This window comes from Salmo salar, chromosome 18 (assembly GCF_965601325.2).
Source record: "Salmo salar chromosome 18, fSalSal1, whole genome shotgun sequence".
Taxonomy (NCBI): Eukaryota; Metazoa; Chordata; class Actinopteri; order Salmoniformes; family Salmonidae; genus Salmo; species Salmo salar.
The window spans coordinates 95,719,077-95,739,237 of record NC_138308.1 but is presented as its reverse complement, the minus strand read 5'-3'; the positions used below and the strand labels follow the sequence as shown (position 1 = coordinate 95,739,237).

At 44.7% G+C, this 20,161-nt stretch overlaps 1 protein-coding gene across 1 annotated transcript in view; it reads right to left on the bottom strand.

Annotated features, from left to right (window-relative positions):
* Positions 1–20,161, bottom strand: part of LOC145861804 (short transient receptor potential channel 5-like) — a 100,641-nt gene that overhangs the window by 32,958 nt on the left and 47,522 nt on the right. The window contains exon 7 of the mRNA XM_082965351.1: positions 113–250. Within this exon, the coding sequence (XP_082821477.1) occupies positions 113–250 (138 nt within the window). The remainder of the gene's footprint in view (positions 1–112; positions 251–20,161) is intronic.

Below are 20,161 nucleotides of genomic sequence, written 5' to 3'. Positions count from 1 at the left end.
GGAGAGAGAGAGAGATAGGGACAGTACCGTTTGGATCAGCACCATAGTGATACATACAGCTCATAACAGCACCGTTTGATCAGCCACATGGAGTGAAAAGGAGTATACTAACCATTGAGAAGACAGGGAAGAGCAGTCCTATGATGAAACAGGTCACTAGTTTGACAGCCCAGTGTCTCCTCCTCCAGCCAGGAAACCCATCGTACCACAGAGTAGCTAGGAGCTGCTGGCAGTTAGGCTGGGCTACAAACTACACACAGAGACAGAGAGAGACAGAGAGAGAGACAGAGAGAAAGCGAGAGACAGAGAGAGAGAGAGAGACAGAGAGAAAGCGAGAGACGAGAGAGAGAGAGAGAGAGACAGAGAGAGAGAGAGAGACAGAGAGAGACAGAGAGAGAGAGAGAGAGAGAGAGAGAGAGAGACAGAGAGAGAGAGAGAGAGAGAGAGAGAGAGAGAGAGAGAGAGAGAGAGAGATGGCTAGCTAGTTAGCGGTGGTGCACACTAAAAGCGTTTCAATCGGTGACGTCACTCACTCTGAGACCTTGAAGTAGTTGTTCCCCTTGCTCTGCAAGGGCCGCGGCTTTTGTGGAGTGATGGGTAACGATGCTTCGAGGGTGACTGTGGTCTTTGTGCAGAGGGTCCCTGGTTCGAGCCCAGGTAGGGGCGAGGAGAGGGACGGAAGGTATACTGTTACATTGCATTGCTCCACAAAAGCCAAGGCCCATGCAGAGCAAGGGGAACAACTACTTCCAGGTCTCAGAGTGAGTGACGTCACCGATTGAAACGCCATTAGCGCGCACCACCGCTAACTAGCTAGCCATTTCACATCGGTTACATGAGCATAGCCTTGCTATTGAGAAAGGCCACCGTAGGCAGACCTGGCTTTCAAGAGAAGACAGGCTATGTGCACACTGCCCACAAAAGGAGGTGGAAACTGAGCTGCACTTCCTCACCTCCTGCCCAATGTATGACCATATTAGAGACAACATTTCCCTCAGATTACACACATCCACAAAGAATTCGAAAACAAACCCAATTTTGATAAACTCCCATGTCTATTGAGTGAAATACCACAGTGTGCCATCACAGCAGCAATATTTGTGTCCTGTTGCCAATAGAAAAGGGCAACCAGTGAAGAACAAACACCATTGCTTTGGCAATGTTAACATATGCTTCCCATGCCAATAAACCCTGAAAATGAATTGAATTGAGAGAGAGAGAGAGAGAGACGAGAGAGAGGGGGGGGGGGGGGGGGGGGGCGAGAGAGAGAGAGAGAGAGAGAGAGAGAGAGGGGGGGCAGAGAGAGAGAGAGAGAGACAGAAACAGAGAGAACAAGAGAAAGATAGAGACAGACAGACAGAGAGACAGACAGAGAGGGTTTTTGCAGTCAAAAAAATCGATGAGGATAACATCCTTTTTAATCTCTATTTAATGTCAGTAAAGCCCAGAGAGACAGAGAGAGGGCTGTAATAGCAGCAGAGGAGGACCAACTCCATATTAATCCCTCCCCTCCCTCCTCTTAAAAACTAAGCTGTCATTGTACGCTGATGATTCATGTTTTCTTTTAAAACCACAATTAGAATCCATCCACAGCCTCATAAAGGATCTAGATACTTTTACTATCCTCTCTGGATTAAAACCTAATTATGATAAGTGTACTACATTACGTATTGGATCACTATAAAATATAACTTTTACCTTACCGTGTAGTTTACCAATAAAATGGTCTGACGGGGATGTGGACATACTCGGTATACATATCCCGAAAGAATGAAATGATCTCACTCCAATACATTTTTATAGAAAGTTTGCAACAATAGATAAGATCTTGGGAAGGAAAATACCTGTCTATGTGTGGAAAAACCACCCTGATTAACTCTTTAGTCATATCCCAGTTTACCCTGATTAACTCTTTAGTCATATCCCAGTTTACCCTGATTAACTCTTTAGTCATATCCCAGTTTACCCTGATTAACTCTTTAGTCATATCCCAGTTTACCCTGATTAACTCTTTAGTCATATCCCAGTTTACCCTGATTAACTGTTTAGTCATATCCCAGTTTACCCTGATTAACTCTTTAGTCATATCCCAGTTTACCCTGATTAACTGTTTAGTCATATCCCAGTTTACCCTGATTAACTCTTTAGTCATATCACAGTTTACCCTGATTAACTCTTTAGTCATATCACAGTTTACCCTGATTAACTCTTTAGTCATATCCCAGTTTACCCTGATTAACTCTTTAGTCATATTCCAGTTCACCCTGATGAACTTTTTTTTTTGCTTATGGTTTTGCCTACACCTAGCGATTAGTTTTAGCAACCTGTTTTTTAAATGATATGAGAAAAAAATATTCCATTTTATTTTAAAGGAAGGACAACAGATAAAAAGAAAACAAAATAAACTATTGTTAAATAGACTGTGTCCATAAAATGTGTTGTTGTTCGCTAGTTTGCTTTAATTACTTGGTATGGTTGGAGGGTAATAAAGGAAATATATGAAAAAGATATCTATATATGTATATATATATGTTTATGTATGTATGTGCATGTATATATATATATATATATATATATATATATATATAGAGGCTATATACAGGGTGTTACGGTACAGAGTCAATGTGGAGGCTATATACAGGGGGTACCGGTACAGAGTCAATGGCACCGGTTAGTCGAGGTAATTGAGGAAATATGTACATGTTTTCACACCCTGATCTGTTTCACCTGTCCTTGTGATTGTCTCCACCCCCCTCCAGGTGTCACCCATCTTCCCTAATACCCTCAGTGTATTTATACCTGTGTTCTCTGTTTGTCTGTTGCCAGTTCGTCTTGTCTTGTCAAGCTTACCAGCGTGTTTTCCGAGTTCCTGGTTTTTCCTAGTCTCTGTTTTTTTCTAGTCCTCCCGGTTTTGACCTCTTGCCTGCCCTGACACTAAACCCAGCTGCCTGACCATTCAGCCTGCCCTGAACTCGAGGCTGCCTGACCATTCAGCCTGCCCTGAACTCGAGGCTGCCTGACCATTCAGCCTGCCCTGAACTCGAGGCTGCCTGACCATTCAGCCTGCCCTGAACTCGAGGCTGCCTGCCACCCTGTTCCGTTTGGACTCTGACCTGGTTTATGAATTTTTGCTTGTCCTCGACCTGCCTCTTGTTGTACAATAAATATCAGAGACTCAAACAACCTGCCTCCTGTGTCTGCATCTGGGTCTCGTCCTGTGTCATTATACATATAGGTAGAGTTAAAGTGGCTAGATAATAAACAGAGTAGCAGCAGCGTAAAAGAGGGGTCTGGGTAGCTCTTTGATTAGCTGTTCAGTTATTTTTCTATTATGTTATTGACCGTACGTTTGTTTTACTCCATGTGTAACTCTGTGTTGTTGTTTGTGTCGCACTGGTTTGCTTTATCTTGGTCAGGTCGCAGTTGTAAATAAGAACTTGTTCTCAACTGGCCTACCTGGTTAAATAAAGGTGAAATAAAAAAATAATTTTAAAAAATGGCTCGGGGGTAGAAGCTGTTATTAAGGAGCTAGACTTGGCGTTCCGGTACAGACTGACTGCATCACTTCTTCTTTTATAGGAAACATTAATGTGTTGAAAATTCCAAATTGTTTGCTCTGAAACACACACACACACACACACACACTTATAAACATGGTTTACGCAAAGAGTTCTCCTACGGGGACAGCTGACAGCTCTTTAAGGTTCGAGATAGCACCTTTCTCTCTAAGAGTAAAGCCTCTAATGTTGTTCACTATATAATAAATACATATGTATATATGTACATATATATATAAAATAAAGATGTCTTTTGTCTTGTCTGTCAAGGCATACAATTCATTCCCAAACAAGAAAGTGTATGACAACGTGATTATGCCACTGTAGATGAGACAAAACGCACAACACTGCCATGAACACCAGAGGTTTTTTTTATCACCCCCCCCATCCTAAAGGCAATTAAACGACACTCCGATAAGCCTTTACCAGGGATGTTATTCAGCACTAATGTATTACAGACTGATATGATGTTTTCTACACTTCCTACAAGATAACTAAACAGCTTGCCAAGCAGCTGGGGCAAAAGTGATGACATTGTCACACATATAGACAACACACACACACACACACACACACACACACACACACACACACACACACACACACACACACACACACACACACACACACACACTTACACCTACACATCACACACACACACACACACAGAGATGGAGGGATATGGGAAAAGGAGAGGTATTAATTAATAAGATGAAATGATAGAGGAAAATAGAGACATAGTGAAAGACTTAGAGGTGAATCTCTCCCTTAAGGGCTCTCTGTCTCTCTCTCTGTATCACTGTCTCTCTCTGTATCACTGTCTCTGTCTCTCTCTCTGTATCACTGTCTCTGCCCTCTCTCTGTCTCCTGCTCTCTCTGCTCCTGTCTCTCTCCCTCTCTCTGTATCACTGTCTCTCCCTCTCTCTGTCTCTCTCTCTCTCTCGCGTCTCTCTCCCTCTCTCTGTATCACTGTCTCTCCCCCCGTCTCTCTCTCGCCTCTCTCTCCCCCCCGTGTCTCTGTCTGTCTCTCTGTATCACTGTCTCTCTCTCTCTGTCTCTCTCCCTCTCTCTGTATCACTGTCTCTCTCTCTCTCTCCCTCTCTCTGTGTCTCTGTCTCTCTCTCTCTCTCTCTCTGTCTCTCTCTGTATCACTGTCTCTCTGTCTCTGTCTCTCTCCCTCTCTCTGTCTCTCTCTCTCTCTCTCTCTCTCTCTCTCTCTCTCTCTCTCTCTCGTATCACTGTAACCGGTGATGGAACTATGGCCGGGGCTGTTGCTAGGTAGCAGTATGCTAATTAGCAGTTGATCTCTGGGTTGTGATAAAGTGTCACAGCCTGCTCCTCCTTAACATAACCTTATCCCCTCTTCTCTCTGTCTTTCTGTCAATTTATCTCTGTCTCTCTGTCTCTCTCTCTCTCTGTCTTTATCTCTCTCTCTCTCTGTCTTTATCTCTCTCTCTCTTTATCTCTCTCTCTCTCTCTCTCTGTCTTTCTGTCAATTTCTCTCTCTCGCTCTGTCTCTCTCTCTCTCTGTCTTCATCTCTCTCTCTCTCTCTGTCTTTATCTCTCTCTCTCTCTGTCTTTATCTCTCTCTCTCTGTCTTTATCTCTCTCTCTTTATCTCTCTCTCTCTTTATCTCTCTCTCTCTCTGTCTTTCTGTCAATTTCTCTCTCTCTCTCTGTCTCTGTCTCTCTCTGTCTTTATCTCTCTCTCTCTCTCTCTCTCTGTCTTTATCTCTCTCTCTCTCTGTCTTTATCTCTCTCTCTCTCTCTCTCTGTCTTTATCTCTCTCTCTCTCTATCTTTATCTCTCTCTCTCTATCCTTTCAAACGGGGAACTGCCTCCTAGAAGCATATCTGGTTATAAACAGCATATGTGATATCGATATGAGTCAGAAACATTCATTCTAGTCTCAAATTGGCTACAAAATGTATATAGGATAATTACGGTCATAAAAGTCAAGTCTCGTCTAAAACGAGATTTAGGAGTGAGTGCGTCACGACGGGTAGGGATTTGGTTGGATTACTTACATGGCCACTTTTGCCCGGAGACAACAAGCTGGTCCGTTCCTAGCTGCCGTGTGTTGCGGACATGTTGTCAACGCACGCCCACTTGCACGGCATGTGAGTGAAAATAGGCTTCCCGATAAAGTTGCTGCAAAGTTTCCAACGGATTACATACAACAAACGTACGACATGGATGGCTGCGACTGAGTAGCTAGCTAGCTTTAATACATAGCCTCTCGACCTGAGATGTATAATGTGATCTAATGTCATAGAAAAGGAAGATTTGCATCGCTAACGTTGCACCTGTTTGATAAGATGTAACGTTAGCCAGCTTGCTATCGATAATGTTTCAACTCCAACTGGCTAACTAAGAAGACCTCTATGCTAGCTAACGTTAGCTAGCTAGCCAATTAATTTAAACTCAAGACAAAGATATTGATAACTAACCCAGGTTTGCAAGTTAGGTAGCCAGCTATTTTTATGAGAACAGGCAGGTTGTTTGGGTTAGTACTTGCTCTCGATAACTCAGACCCTGGCGGCATTCTGTCTTTACTGTAATGGTGCTGAGAGTCATGATCAAGGGCTATGCTAGAACTAACTAACTAACTAACTAACTAACTAAAAACTAACTAGTAGTCGGGGGCCTCGTCTGCTACTAGTGCTGAAAACAACATGCCTGTTCTCATAAAAGTCTATTGTGTATTTTCTAGGGCAAGTAGGCTATTGACCAATTCATAGCTTCTCCCTGGAGGTCAGTAGGCTATTGACCAATTCATAGCTTCCCCCTGGAGGTCAGTAGGCTATTGACCAATTCAAATCTTCCCCCTGGAGGTCAGTAGGCTATTGACCAATTAAAATCTTCCCCCTGGAGGTCAGTAGTCTATTGAGTAATATGAGAAGAGTGCCATCCTCCTGCATCTCACATCTGCCTGGAGTTATTGAACTCTGCCTGCTGGACTCATGAGGCAAACTGTCATATCCAGGATGGAGTGTCATCCACTCTGTCATATCCAGGATGGAGTGTCATCCACTCTGTCATATCCAGGATGGAGTGTCATCCACTCTGTCATATCCAGGATGGAGTGTCATCCACTCTGTCATATCCAGGATGGAGTGTCATCCACTCTGTCATATCCAGGATGGAGTGTCATCCACTCTGTCATATCCAGGATGGAGTGTCATCCACTCTGTCATATCCAGGATGGAGTGTCATGCACTCTGTCATATCCAGGATGGAGTGTCATCCACTCTGTCATATCCAGGATGGAGTGTCATCCACTCTGTCATATCCAGGATGGAGTGTCATCCACTCTGTCATATCCAGGATGGAGTGTCATCCACTCTGTCATATCCAGGATGGAGTGTCATCCACTCTGTCATATCCAGGATGGAGTGTCATGCACTCTGTCATATCCAGGATGGAGTGTCATCCACTCTGTCATATCCAGGATGGAGTGACATGCACTCTGTCATATCCAGGATGGAGTGTCATCCACTCTGTCATATCCAGGATGGAGTGTCATGCACTCTGTCATATCCAGGATGGAGTGTCATCCACTCTGTCATATCCAGGATGGAGTGTCATCCACTCTGTCATATCCAGGATGGAGTGTCATCCACTCTGTCATATCCAGGATGGAGTGTCATCCACTCTGTCATATCCAGGATGGAGTGTCATCCACTCTGTCATATCCAGGATGGAGTGTCATCCACTCTGTCATATCCAGGATGGAGTGTCATCCACTCTGTCATATCCAGGATGGAGTGTCATCCACTCTGTCATATCCAGGATGGAGTGTCATCCACTCTGTCATATCCAGGATGGAGTGTCATCCACTCTGTCATATCCAGGATGGAGTGTCATCCACTCTGTCATATCCAGGATGGAGTGTCATCCACTCTGTCATATCCAGGATGGAGTGTCATGCACTCTGTCATATCCAGGATGGAGTGTCATCCACTCTGTCATATCCAGGATGGAGTGTCATGCACTCTGTCATATCCAGGATGGAGTGTCATCCACTCTGTCATATCCAGGATGGAGTGTCATGCACTCTGTCATATCCAGGATGGAGTGTCATGCACTCTGTCATATCCAGGATGGAGTGTCATCCACTCTGTCATATCCAGGATGGAGTGTCATGCACTCTGTCATATCCAGGATGGAGTGTCATCCACTCTGTCATATCCAGGATGGAGTGTCATCCACTCTGTCATATCCAGGATGGAGTGTCATCCACTCTGTCATATCCAGGATGGAGTGTCATCCACTCTGTCATATCCAGGATGGAGTGTCATCCACTCTGTCATATCCAGGATGGAGTGTCATCCACTCTGTCATATCCAGGATGGAGTGTCATCCACTCTGTCATATCCAGGATGGAGTGTCATCCACTCTGTCATATCCAGGATGGAGTGTCATGCACTCTGTCATATCCAGGATGGAGTGTCATCCACTCTGTCATATCCAGGATGGAGTGTCATCCACTCTGTCATATCCAGGATGGAGTGTCATGCACTCTGTCATATCCAGGATGGAGTGTCATCCACTCTGTCATATCCAGGATGGAGTGTCATGCACTCTGTCATATCCAGGATGGAGTGTCATCCACTCTGTCATATCCAGGATGGAGTGTCATGCACTCTGTCATATCCAGGATGGAGTGTCATGCACTCTGTCATATCCAGGATGGAGTGTCATGCACTCTGTCATATCCAGGATGGAGTGTCATCCACTCTGTCATATCCAGGATGGAGTGTCATCCACTCTGTCATATCCAGGATGGAGTGTCATGCACTCTGTCATATCCAGGATGGAGTGTCATGCACTCTGTCATATCCAGGATGGAGTGTCATCCACTCTGTCATATCCAGGATGGAGTGTCATGCACTACCCCTCCTGCCGCCTGACTGCATCTGTTCAAAACCTGACATAGATGGAAGGGACTTCATCACCCGCTGGAGACTTGGAAGACAGAACCTCACCCAGAGAGCTGTACATGTCAATGTGTGGTTAGACAGACAAATCCTTAAAATAGACCATAGAAATACAACAGAATGCTGGGGCGTAACTTTGGTTTTAGAAGTGTGTTCGGGGGCGGGGGGACGACGACGACGACGACGAAATAACCTGGGCATCTAAAGCTAATTTCCGTAAAACTAAAACACATCTTGTTCAACCAAGAGTAGTCTTTTCTTTTGACCAATTGTTGATTGGTCGACATTTTTAAACTTGTATTTTTCCATATTTAGACACACCCTATGTGTTTTAATAAAATCAACTATATGTACGGAATGTGTCTGATGCTACAGGCTGTTTTATTTAAATAATTAAGACACACAAATGACTCAAGAGGGAGCCTGTCACGACTTCTGCCGAAGTCGATGCCCCTCCTTGTTCGGGTGGTGCTCGGCGATCGACGTCACCGGTCTTCTAGCCATCACTGATCCATTTTTCATTTTCCATTGGCTTTGTCTTGTTTTCCTACACACCTGTTTCCAATCCCATTTATTACATGTTGTGTATTTAACCCTCTGTTTTCCCTCATGTCCTTGTCCGAGAATGTTTTGTTTGTTATTGATTTCGTGTGTTTTTGTATTGGTGAGCTACAGGTATTTTTACCCATGTTATTTTTTATGTACGTTGGTTTTGGAGTTCAAGTTTGTTTATTATTTATTAAACAACTCCAGTTATACCAACTTGGTATCTCCTGCGCCTGACTTCCTTGCCATCTACACACACGTCGATGACAGAATCTCGGACCAAAATATGAAGTCAGCAGGAGAGGCTACCCCGGACATGGAGGTGGAGGAGCGCGTCCAGGAGAATGAGGAGAAGCTTCACCATCTATGCGCCGCCATGGATCGCGTTGTCCAGAATATGGACTGCTGGGAGAGACAGTTTTTCCAGCGCCTCCACCAGCCCAACCGGGGTCTATCCTGAGCGCCCCTTCTCAATCTGAACTCGGTGGCATCCGTCTATCCATGCCTCAGGGGTACGATGGAATTGCTGCCACCTGCCGGGGTTCCCTACTACAATTAGACCTTTTCCTGGCCACGGTCCACCCAGTTCCATCTGACCGTGAGAAGAGTTTCGCCCTCGTCTCGTGCCTCACCGGGAGAGCCCTGGAGTGGGCCAGTGCTGTGTGTGGAGGTGGAGATGCGGCGTTGGACCATTATGAGGAGTTGACCGGCCGTTTTCGGGTAGTTTTCGACCACCCACCCGAAGGCAGAGCGGTGGGTGAGTGCCTCTACCATCTGAGGTAGGAGATGAGGAGTGTCCAGTATTTTGCCCTGGAATTCAGGACCCTGGCAGCCGGTACGGGATGGAATCACAGGGCCCTGATCGACCATTACCGCTGCAGTCTGCGTTAGGACGTCCGTCGGGAGCTGGCCTGCAGAGACACCACCCTCACCTTCGGCCAGCTGTTGGATCTGTCCATCCGGCTGGACAACCTGCTGGCTGCTCGCGGACGTCCAGATCAGGGTCTGGTGGTTCCATCCTCCCGCACCCCCTCTCCTATACCAAGGGAACTGGGAGGGAGGGTGCACAGGGAGACCGGAGGGGGTTCCCGCTCGCGCACCATCTGTGGCCGCAAAGGTCACACTGCTGGTCGGTGCCGGGTAGGTTCCTCTGGGAATCGAGGTAACAGGCAGGGCGCTCTGGCGCCACCCCAGGTGAGTAGGCACCATTCTCATCCAGAGCCCTCTGTTGCACTTATGTTTGTCTGTTACTTTTCCAGATTTTTTCCCCCGCGTTCCCAGCGTAAGGCGCTAGTAGATTCAGGCGTGGCTGGGAATTTCATTGATCAAGCTTTTGCTCATACTTTAGGGATCCCCATTGTACCCGTGGATGTGCCTTTCCCCATTCACTCCTTAGATAGTCGACCATTAGGGTCAGGGTTAATCAGGGAAGCCACAGCTCCTTTGAGTATGGTGACGCAGGGGGGTCACAAGGAAAAAAATGTGTCTTTTCCTTATGGACACTCCTGCGTATCCGGTGGTGCTGGGCCTACCTTGGTTAACTAGTCATAACCCCACTTTTTCTTGGCCACAAGAGAGCTCTCACGGGGTGGTCGCAAGAGTGCTCAGGTAGGTGTGTAGGGGTTTCCGTTGGTGCTACTATGGTGGAAAGTCCAGACCAGGTCTCCACCGTGCGCATTCCACCCGAATATGCCGATTTGGCCCTCGCCTTCTGTAAAAAGAAGGTGATTCAATTACCACCCCATCGACAGGGGGATTGTGCGATAAATCTCATGGTAGACGCTGCACTTCCCAGGAGTCACGTGTATCCCCTATCGCAAGCGGAGACGGTGGCTATGGAGACATATGTCTCCGAATCACTGCGTCAGGGGTACATTCGGCCCTCCATTTCACCCGTCTCCTCGAGTTTCTTTTTTGTGAAGAAGAAGGATGGAGGTCTGTGCCCGTGCATTGATTATCAAGGTCTCAATAAAATTACGGGGGGTACAGTTACCCGCTACCTCTGATCACCACAGCGATTGAGTTAATGCACGGAGCGTGCTTCTTCACTAAACTGGATCTCAGGAGTGCGTACAACCTGGTGCGTATCCGAGATGGCGATGAGTGGAAGACAGCATTTAGTACCACCTCAGGGCATTATGAGTACCTTGTCATGCCGTCATGCCGCATTTTAATGAGGGAAATAAGTATTTGACCCCCTCTCAATCAGAAAGATTTCTGGCTCCCAGGTGTCTTTTATACAGGTAACGAGCTGAGATTGTAACGGCTGTCGTGAGAGAGAGTAGACCAAGGTGCAGCGGAGTTAGTGTTCATTATTTAATAAAGAAAGAACACTATACAAACAAAACAAGAAAACCGACAGCCAAACAGTCCTGTCAGGTGCAAAACGCTAACAGAAACAATTACCCACAAAACCCAAAGGAAAAACATGCTCCTTATGTGTGACTCCCAATCAGCAACAACGAGCTTCAGCTGTGCCTGATTGGGAGCCACACACACGGCCCAAAACAAAGAAATACAAAAACATAGAAAAAGGAACATAGAACGCCCACCCAATGTAACACCCTGGCCTAACCAAAATAAAGAACAAAAAACCCCTCTCTATGGCCAGGGCGTTACAGAGATTAGGAGCACACTCTAAAAGGGAGTGCTCCTAATCTCAGTTTGTTACCTGTATAAAAGACACCTGTCCACAGAAGCAATCAATCAATCTGATTCCAAACTCTCCACCATGGCCAAGACCAAAGAGCTCTCCAAAGATGTCAGGGACAAGATTGTAGACCTACACAAGGCTGGAATGGGCTACAAGACCATCGCCAAGCAACTTGGTGAGAAGGTGACAACATTTGGTGCGATTATTCGCAAATGGAAGAAACACAAAAGAACTGTCAATCTCCCTCGGCCTGGGGCTCCATGCAAGATCTCACCTCATGGAGTTGTAATGATCATGAGAACGGTGAGGAATCAGCCCAGAACTACACGGGAGGATCTTGTCAATGATCTCAACGCAGCTGGGACCATAGTCACCAAGAAAACAATTGGTAACACACTACGCCGTGAATGACTGAAATCCTGCAGCGCCCGCAAGGTCCCCCTGCTAGAGAAAGCACATATACATGCCCGTCTGAAGTTTGCCAATGAAACATCTGAATGATTCAGAGGACAACTGGGTGAAAGTGTTGTGGTCAGATGAGACCAAAATGGAGCTCTTTGGCATCAACTCAACTCGCCGTGTTTGGAGGAGGAGGAATGCTGCCTATGACCTCAAGATCACCATCCCCACCATCAAACATGGAGGTGGACAAATTATGCTTTGGGGGTGTTTTTCTGCTAAGGGGACAGGACAACTTCACCGCATCAAAGGGACGATGGACGGGGCCATGTACCGTCAAATCTTGGGTGAGAACCTCCTTCTCTCAGCCAGGGGATTGAAAATGGGTCGTGGATGGGTTTTCCAGCATGACAATGACCCAAAACACACGGCCAAGGCAACAAAGGAGTGGCTCAAGAAGAAGCACATTAAGGTCCTGGAGTGGCCTAGCCAGTGTCCAGACCTTAATCCCATAGAAAATCTGTGGAGGGAGCTGAAAGTTCAAGTTGCCAAACGTCAGCCTCGAAACCTTAATGACTTGGAGAAGATCTGCAAAGAGGAGTGGGACAAAATCCCTCCTGAGATGTGTGCAAACCTGGGGGCCAACTACAAGATACATCTGATCTCTGTGATTTCCAACAAGGGTTTTGCCACCAAGTACTAAGTCATGTTTTGCAGAGGGGTCAAATACTTATTTCCCTCATTTAAAATGCTAATCATTTTATAACATTTTTGACATGCGTTTTTTCTGGATTTTTTTGTTGTTATTCTGTCTCTCACTGTTGAAATAAAACTACCATTAATATTATAGACTGATAATTTATGTCAGTGGGCAAACGTACAAAATCAGCAGGGGATCAAATGCTTTATATACATAATCAGGTGTGTATCCTTACTCAACATTTACAGGAGAGTTTCAAACAAAAGACGATGAATAAATTGACAAAAGTAGTAAAAGTAATGAAATAAACTAAAATATGTGTCTCATCAAATGTTGCATCGGTTGTGAGTTCTGCAAAACACATGTCCACTCCGACAATGAGAATGGTAAATGACTGTATTAATAATAAAATATTCAATACATTAACAGGAACTCCCATAACCAAACAAACAATGCAGAATAAAAATGATATGAAGGAACGGTAAATATAGGCTACTACTGGTGATAAACGTAAATGGGGAAATAGACAAAGCATACAACGCACACATTTCAATTATGAAACAATGAGCGTCCACAAAATGGCGGGAGAGATGTGCCTTGTACGTCTGAGCCACAATCCCCATATTCTTGGCCTGAGCTCCGTAGACTGGTCTTCCCTTGCTGTCTGACCCTGCAGGGACACCTGTCACCATCTGATCTTGCTAAGACATGACGAGCATAGTGTTGTTTACTGACTGGGCATCGTAACAGTGTAGCCTGTAAGAACTGTTTATACTGTGTCATTGTGTAAAAAGTATTGAATTATCTAGGGAAACTGACAGATCAATAATGTCACATTGATATACTGACTTTAATAAAAACTCACAATGCGCTGTCTGGGACAGCTGAAGTTGTACCTAAGATTGTTTGCTCCTTGTTCTACACTATTTGAAAAAAATATCTATCTAGAACCTAAAGGGGTTTTTCGGCTGTCCCCATAGGAGAACCCTTTGAAGAACCCTTTTGGGTTTCAGGTTGAACCCTTTTTGGTTCCATGTAGAAACCCTTTGTACAGAAGGTTCTATATGCAACCATAAGGGTTATACCTGGAACCAAAAATGGTTGTCCTATGGGGACCGTCAAAGAACTATTTTGGAACCCTTTTTTCTAAGAGTGTACCTGTGGTTGTACTCTACACAGAACCTTTTGTAATTTGCTAGGTAAAGTGAAGGCATACAGTACTGTCTTTATAAGCAAATCAATACGATAAGCTTTTTTACAGCAGAAAATGAAGAGGGTGACAGGACAGAGAAGAGTTTGGGGTGGGAGGGCCGAGAGTCTTGAGGTGGCAGAACGGAGTGCTCGGGTTGGGGTGTAGGGTGTAGGGTTTGAGCATAGCCTGAAGGTAGGGAGGGGCAGTTCCTTTTGCTGCTACATAGGTACAGCGAGTTGCAGTAGTCCAGACGGGAGAGAACAAGTTCCTGGATTAGGACCTGCGGCGCTTCCTGTGTGGGGTAGTGTCGTACTCTACGGATGTTGTAGAGCATGAACCTGCAGGAGTGGGTCACTGCTTTGATGTTTGCAGAGAACGACAGGGTGTTGTTGTCCAGGGTCACGACAAGGTTCTTTGCACTCTGGGAGGGTGACACTGTGGAGTTGTCAACCGTGATAGAGAGGTCTCTCTCTTTTTCCCTCCTCTCACTCTTTCCATCTCTTAACTTTCTGCAGTAATGCATTCTTTCTGAATGATATAGCATCATTTTCTAACCCAACGCTAATGCTACGCTAACTCAATATATTTACATTTGGGGATTAGCATGATGAAGTTGACAGTTAGACACTAATCCACTGATCTAAGGTCAGTTTTACATTTCCATCCATATTAGATAAGACTAGGATTTGAAAGAGAATTGCTGATCCTAGATCTGTGCTTAGCAGGTAAACATTTAAACTCTAACTCAATGTCCTTCTGCTCTGACCACTAATACTAAACTACTGTGTGTATGAGTGTGTGTCCAATATCTATATTAGCATACTACTTAGAGTGAAGTGATGTATATGGCCACGTGCACGCACACAAGCACGCACGCACACACACACTCCCATAACTCGATGGCGCCGACAGAAATGGTCGCCTTGCTTCAGGTCCAAAATAACTGCCCTAATTTCATCCACCTTGTTATCTAAAGATTGGACATTGGTGAGTAATATGCTCGGAAGCGGTGGATGGTGTGCTCGCCTTCTGAGTCTGACCAGTAGGCCGCTCCGTCTACCTCTCCTGCGGTGACCGCGTTGTTTTTGGTCGGGTGGAGGTTTGAACAAAGGATCCACTAGCCCTAACAATGTAAGAAATAATATGTATTAAAAAAAAATAATAATAACTGCATTACAGGGCATATTTTGTTTTTGTTTATATTATTTCTTAGATTGTTATCCCAGAAAATCTCAAGTGTTATTATATACAGCCCGGAAGAACTATTGGATATAAAAGCGACTTACCATCATTACGACCAGGAATACGTCTTTCCCAAAGCGGATCCTTTGTTCTGACCTCAACCCGACCAAAAACAACGCGGTCGCCGCAGGAGAGGTAGACGGAGCGGCCTACTGGTCAGACCCAGAAGGCGAGCACACCATCCACCGCTTCCGAGCATATTACTCACCAATGTCCAATCTCTAGATAACAAGGTGTACGAAATTAGGGCACGAGTTGCCTTCCAGAGAGACATCAGAGATTGTAACATTCTCTGTTTCATGGAAACATGGCTCACTTTTGGATATGTTGTCAGAGTCGGTACAGCCACCTGGTTTCTTCATGCAGCCCGACAGAAACAAACTGGTAAGAAGAAGGGGCGGGGTGTATGCCTTATGATTAATGTCTCATGGTGTAATCACAACAACATACAAGAACTCAAGTCCTTTTGTTCACCTGACCTAGAATTCCTTACAATCAAATGCCGACCGCATTATCTTCCAAGAGAATTCTCTCCAATTATACTCACAGCCGTGTATATCCCCCCAATTCTATCAGCATATCGAATGCGCGACACGAGCTGGTAGCATTCTGGATCATTGCTACTCGAATTTCCGCAATGCATACAAAGCCCTCCCCCGCCCTGCCTTCGGCAAATCTGACCACGACTCCATTTTGTTGCTCCCAGCCTATAGACAGAAACTAAAACAGGAAACACCCGTGCTCAGGTCTGTTCAACGCTGGTCTGACCAATCGGATTCCACGCTTCAAGATTGCTTCGATCACGTGGACTGGGATATGTTCCGGATAGCCTCAGATAATAGCATTGATTTATACGCTGACTCGGTGAGCGAGTTTATTTGCAAGTGCATCGGAGATGTCGTACTCACTGTGACTATTAAATCCTTCCCTAACCAGAAACCGTGGATTGATGGCAGCATTCGTGCAAAACTGAAAGCACGAACCACTGCTTTTAATCATGGCAAGGCGACCGGAAACATGACCGAATACAAACAGTGTAGTTATTCCCTCCGTAAGGCAATCAAACAAGCAAAGTGTCAGTATAGACCCAAAGTAGTCGCAATTCAACAGCTCAAACACCAGACGTATGTGACAGGGTCTGCAGTCAATCACAGATTACAAAAAGAAAACCAGCCCCGTCACGGACATCGACGTCTTGCTCCCAGACAAATTAATAAACAACTTCTTTGCTCGCTTTGAGGACAATACACTGCTACCAAAACCTGTTGGCTTTCCTTCACCGTGGCCAACATGAGCAAAACATTTAAATGTGTTAACCCTCGCAATGCTTCAGGCCCAGACAGCATCCCTAGCCGCGTCCTCAGAGCATGCGCAGACCAGCTGGCTGGTGTGTTTCCAGACATATTCAATCAATCCCAGTCTGTTGTCCCCACATGCTTCAAGATAGCCACCATTGTTCCAAGAAAGCTAAGATAACTGAACTAAATGACACACACACACACACACACACACACACACACACACGTACACACGTACACACACACATAGAACCATGAAAACAGTCGATGCGGAATTAATCTCTCCAGAAGGTATCTGACCCAATTGGAACTAAACGATGTGAATCAAAGCTTTTTGACGCTATGACTTCATGATAGAAGTGTTGTTGTGTTAGCTAGTTTAGGTTCCTGTAGCTCTGGGCCCAAACCTCTGTAGTTCTGCTGTCACTGTGGTTGTGTTTAGGTTCCTGTAGTTCTGAAAAACTTTTACTGACAATTTTCCTAAATTTCTTTCCTCTTCTCTAATACTAATCAGACTTCACCCTCTACAGCATCTCCAGTCCTCTAACAGCTCAACTCCAGTCCTCTAGTCCCCCAACAGCCCAACTCCAGTCCTCTAGTCCCCCCCAACAGCTCAACTCCAGTCTTCTAGTCCCCCAACAGCCCAACTCCAGTCCTCTAGTCCCCCAACAGCTCAACTCCAGTCTTCTAGTCCCCCAACAGCCCAACTCCAGTCCTCTAGTCCCCCAACAGCCCAACTCCAGTCCTCTAGTCCCCCAACAGCTCAACTCCAGTCCTCTAGTCCCCCAACAGCTCAACTCCAGTCCTCTAGTCCCCCATGGGGTGGCGGGTAGGAGAATTGGGCCAGTAACCAAAATGTTGCTGGATCGAATCCCCGAGCTGACAAGGTAAAACTGTCATTCTGCCCCTGAGCAAGTCAGTTAACCCCACTCTTCCTCAGGCACCGAAGATGTGGAAGTTGATCTAAACTGAAATATTTGTCACTATCACTTTCTCTCTCTGCCTCTCTCTTTTATGCCCATTTAATCATGCCCATTTAATCATCTCTTATCTTGTATATTTCTCTAAATATATTATTATATTATTATTTATATTATATATTTTTATATTATATATATCTAACTATCTAACTATGCTCTTTTTTCAGCTCTACCCCATCTCTCTCTCTTTCTCTTTCTCTGTCTTTCAATTCAATTTCAATTCAATTTAAGGGCTTTATTGGCATGGGTGTCACGTCCTGACCAGCAGAGAGAGCAATTGTATTGGTTTTGGTCAGGACGTGGCAGAGATGTTTTTGTGTCATGTGTTTAGTTAATTGAGGTTGGACTCCCAATTGAAGGCAGGTGTGTTGAGTTGCCTTTGATTGGGAGTCCTATATAGTAGTGTGTGTTTTTCTTTGGGGTTGTGGGTAATTGTTTCTGTTCAGTGTGTTATGCTGTCAGTACTGTTTAGCTGTCGGGTGTTTGCTTGTTTTGTAAATTGTATAGTGTTCGTTCTTAATTAAATGATGATGAACACTAACTCCGCTGCACCTTGGTCCATTCCTGAAGACAGCCCTTACAATGGGAAACATATGTTAACATTACCAAAGCAAGTGAACTAGATAATAAACAAAAGTGAAATAAACAATTTTAAAAAATGAACAGTAAACATTACACTCACAAAAGTTCCAAAAGAACAAACACATTTCAAATGTCATATTATGTATATAGTGTTGTAACGATGTGCAAATAGTTAAAGTACAAAAGGGAAACATTTTGTCTTACTGAGATTTACTGTCAGGGCCCAGGTCTGACAGAATCTCTGCAGAAGATCTAGGTGCTGCTGTAGGCCCACCTTGGTTGGGGACAGAAGCACCAGATCATCAGCAAACAGTAGACATTTGACTTCAGATTCAGACTGTTCTAGTGCCCTCGCCAATTCATTGATATATATGTTGAAGAGGGTGGGGCTTAAGCTGCATCCCTGTCTCACGCCACGGCCCTTTGGAAAGAAAATTGTGTTTTTTGCCTATTTTAACCGCACACTTGTTGTTTGTGTACATTGATTTTATAATGTCGTATGTTTTTCCCCCAACACCACTTTCCATCAATTTGTATAGCAGACCCTCATGCCAAATTGAGTCAAAAGCTTTTTTGAAATCAACAAAGCATGAGAAGACTTTGCCTTTGTTTTGGTTTGTTTTTTGTCAATTAGGGTGTGCAGGGTGAATACGTGGTCTGTCGTATGGTAATTTGTTAAAAGCCAATTTGACATTTGCTCAGTACATTGTTTTCACTGAGTAAGTGTACAAGTCTGCTGTTAATGATAATGCAGAGGATTTTCCCGAGGTTGCTGTTGACGCATATCCCACGGTAGTTATTTGGGTCAAATTTGTCTCCACTTTTGTGGATTGGGGTGATCAGTCCTTGGTTCCAAATATTGGGGAAGATGCCAGAGCTAAGGATGATGTTAAAGAGTTTAAGTATAGCCAATTGGAATTTGAGGTCTGTATATTTTATCATTTCATTTAGGATGCCATCAACACCACAGGCCTTTTTGGGTTAGAGGGTTTTGTATTTTGTCCTGTAGTTCATTCAATGTACCTGGAGAATCTACTGGGTTCTGATAGTCTCTCTCCCTCCCTCCCTCTCTAACTTTCTCTTTGCGTCTTCTGTTGTGCTGCAGTGAGAGAGAGTATCACAGCTCAGTGTGTGTGTGTGTGTGTGTGTGTGTGTGTGTGTGTGTGTGTGTGTGTGTGTGTGTGTGTGTGTGTGTGTGTGTGTGTGTGTGTGTGTGTGTGTGTGTGTGTGTGTGTGTGTGTGTGTGTGTGTGTGTGTGTGTGTGTGTGTGTGTGTGCATCCACAGCTCCTGGCTAGTTTCCAGCTTCTTTCCTCGGCAGAGCGAAGCGGAGAAAGAGACTGAGGGAGAGAGCTAGAGAGAAAAATAGAATAAAGTTGAAGTCAGAAGTTTACATGCAATTAGGTTGGAGTCATTAAAACTCGTTTTTCAACCACTCCACAAATTTCTTGTTAATAAACTATAGTTTTGGCAAGTCGATAAGGACATCTACTTTGTGCATGACACAAGTCATTTTTCCAAAAATTGTTTACAGACAGATTATTTCACTTATAATTCACTGTATCACAATTCCAGTGGGTCAGAAGTTTACATATGTAGTAGAGTTAAAATGTTTATTCCATCAAACTTCAAATTATTAGAATCGTACACAACGCAGAACAGAACAATCAGGTTGAGGGTCAAAGCCCGCGAACAGGAATATTCCAAGTTCAGGGGGAGGGAGTCAGATCGCTATGATCGCCAGGAACTTTACTTTTGGTTTCTAATTTTAATTGTTGCGCTACTGGTGATGCCTGTTGATGTTAGGTAGGCAGCTACAGTAGCTGAATGGTGTTAACATCTTCCTGTCTTTTCATAATACTATTGCAGACCAACATAAAAGCCTAAAAGAGTGGTGTCGCTCTTCATTTCTTAGTTCTCCTGTGGTGCATAACAGACCCGCAACACATCCACTAAGTTGACTGTGCCTTTAAACAGCTTGGAGAATTCCAGAAAATTATGTCACGGCTTTAGATGCTTCTGATAGGCTAATTGACATCATTTGAGTCAATTGGAGGTGTACCTGTGGATGTATT